Raw genomic sequence first — 2,535 nt, 5'->3', positions numbered from 1 at the left:
AGTAACTTGTGCATTGTTTTACTTACTTGTTTTTGACATATCCGACCGAACTACAAACTTTCCAGTGATGTCTGTGAGAAAGGTATATTCACTTGTCAGGCTTGCGCATCTGCGCCGCCACGCTCTCAATCCACTCAGCGTGCTTTGTTTATCAGCTCGCGCACATCAGCTATACAGGCGTTAATACTGAATGTTTAACATTATATTCATTGCATACATATACTTCGTAGTAGACATCCTTATCTCCATTCTGCTGTCTGTTGTTCTGTTGTCCATGTTTCTTTGTTTGAATATGGCGCTTATCACATGCTGTGTGGTATTGGCGTTTGGTATCGGGGCATTTTAACGAGTACGAGTACAGGAGACCAGTATCGGGCCCGATACCGATACCAGTATCGGTATCGGTGCATCCCTAGTTTGCTCTTTTCCCAGTTGACCCGAAGACCCAGACGGGCAAAGTGTCTGAGCACCAGATCCCTGTGCTCGCACAACTGTACTCGAGAGTGAGCTAGAATCAGCCAGTCATCGAGGTAGTTGAGGATATGGACACCTTGCTCCCGGAAAGGAGCCAGAGCTCCCTCCGCGATCTTCATAAAGACGCGGGGAGACAGGGCCAACCCAAATGGGAGAACTTTGTACTGATATGCCTGCCCCTCAAAAGCAAACCGAAGAAACGGTCTGTGTCGAGGAAGAATGGAGACATGAAAGTAGGCGTCCTTCAGGTCGATCGCTGCAAACCAATCCATGGGACGAATACATTTGAAAATGCGTTTGGGCGTTAACATCTTGAACGGAAGTCTGTGAAGAGCTCGGTTCAAGGCATGCAAGTCTAGGATTGGCCATAACCCACCTGTTTACTTGGGTACTATGAAGTAGGGGCTGTAGAAGCCGGACTTAATGTCGGCTGGAGGGACCGGCTCTATCGCACCCTTTGCCAGCAGGGTCACGACCTCCGTGCGCATGATAGGAGCATCCTTGCCCACCATCATAGCGCGAATACCCCGAAACCGTGGGGGCCAGTGGCGGAACAAAAAGAGAACGAAAACAAAGGATTCTCCCCCGGCCCTCCTCCGGGGGAAGGAGTGGTCCTGCTACCATCTCCTGAAGAGCTGACTTCCCCATCTCCGGGTCGACCGCCTCAGGAACGCCGCTTGGCCGGACGCTTGGCAGGTTTAGAGGCAGAGACGGGCTGCGCCACCCTTCTGCGGCTATCTCCTCGCTGCGGCCGGGGTGGAGGCTGCTGCTGTGGCTGAGCGGGAGTGGAGGAGACCGCAGGGGGGCGCCCTCGGCGACGAGCAGGCTGCGGTGGCTGAGCCGGCGGCAGTATGGAGTCAGCAGCAGGCCGCCAGGGCAGAATATGTTTTATGGCCTCAGACTGCTTCTGGGCGGCAGAGAATTGCTGGGTAAAACTCTCAACCGCGTCGCCGAAGAGGCCAGCCTGGGAGACCGAGGAGTTGAGGAGCTGAGTCCGATCAGACTCCCTCATGTCTGCCAGGTTCAGCCATAGGTGGCGCTCCTGGACCACCAAAGTGGACATCACCTGACCCAAGGAGTGCGCAGTGACCTTTGTCTCCCGGAGGGCGAGGTCGGTAGCAGTGCGCGCCTTCTGCAAGACTTCGGGGTCAGCACTGCCCTCGTGCAGCTCTTTGAGCACCTTGGCCTGGTAGACCTGGAGGGTGGCCATGGCGTGCAGGGCAGATGCAGCCTTCCCCCGCTGCTCTGTAAGCCTTGGCCACAAGCGTGGATGAGAACGTACAGGCTTTGGGCGGGAGCTTGTGACCACCACGCCAGGTGGAGGTGCTCCTAGGACACAATTGCATCACAACTGAGCACTCCACTGGGGGTATCCCCGCATACCCTTTGGTCGCCCCGCCATCGAGGGCAGTGAAGGCGGAGGTAGCACCAGAACGGTTTCGGGCAGTTAAAGGTGCCTTCCACGAACTGGTAACTTCCTGATGCACCTCCGGGAAGAAAGAAACCGGAGGGGGGCGCTGGCCATCAGCACGTGCAGCCCCCAGAAACCAATCGTCCAGCCTCGAGCGTTCGGGACAGGGTGGAGGATTCCACTCGAGCCCGATGCTCTCAGCTGCCCGGGAAAGCATGCCCGTCAGCTCGGGATCAGACTCAGGCAACGCTGGCCTCCCAGAGGGAGGCAATGCAGCCGAATCCTCATCTCCCGGAGGATTCGGCTGGACTCAAGCCCGCCTTGTGATGCGGCAATCGACATTTGGTCATCTTCCTGAGCCCAGAATGAGATGCTGGGATCCTGTTGAGAGGGCCCAGCAAGCTCAACCGGAGGCTCCACAGGCTGCAGTGTTTGTGAGGGGGGTGCGGCCCGAGGAGGCTGTCTCGTCGGGGAAGCCCACACTGTAATCCTCAGATCACTCTGGCCACCAGCCAAAGTAGCCCTCTTATGGGAAGAGGAACTAGACTGGGGTGTGGCAGAGGGGACTCTATACCGTTTAAGGTAATCGAGTCTCGATCTTAACGCAGCATAGTCATGTCCCCACAATGAGAACATGAACCATCCACGAA

General features: G+C 56.3%; 1 protein-coding gene across 1 annotated transcript in view; it reads right to left on the bottom strand.

Annotated features, from left to right (window-relative positions):
- LOC107664631 (dynein heavy chain 5, axonemal-like) overlaps positions 1 to 2,535 on the bottom strand; it is a 113,923-nt gene that overhangs the window by 6,350 nt on the left and 105,038 nt on the right. The window contains 2 exon segments of the mRNA XM_016455250.1: positions 438 to 730; positions 1,147 to 1,803. Coding sequence (XP_016310736.1) covers positions 438 to 730; positions 1,147 to 1,803 — 950 coding nt within the window.

The sequence above is a fragment of the Sinocyclocheilus anshuiensis genome, unplaced genomic scaffold (assembly GCF_001515605.1).
Source record: "Sinocyclocheilus anshuiensis isolate Anshui unplaced genomic scaffold, SAMN03320099.WGS_v1.1 scaffold621, whole genome shotgun sequence".
In the NCBI taxonomy this organism is placed as follows: Eukaryota; Metazoa; Chordata; class Actinopteri; order Cypriniformes; family Cyprinidae; genus Sinocyclocheilus; species Sinocyclocheilus anshuiensis.
Note: the sequence above shows the minus strand (reverse complement) of the source record. Positions and strands in the feature narration are given on the sequence as shown.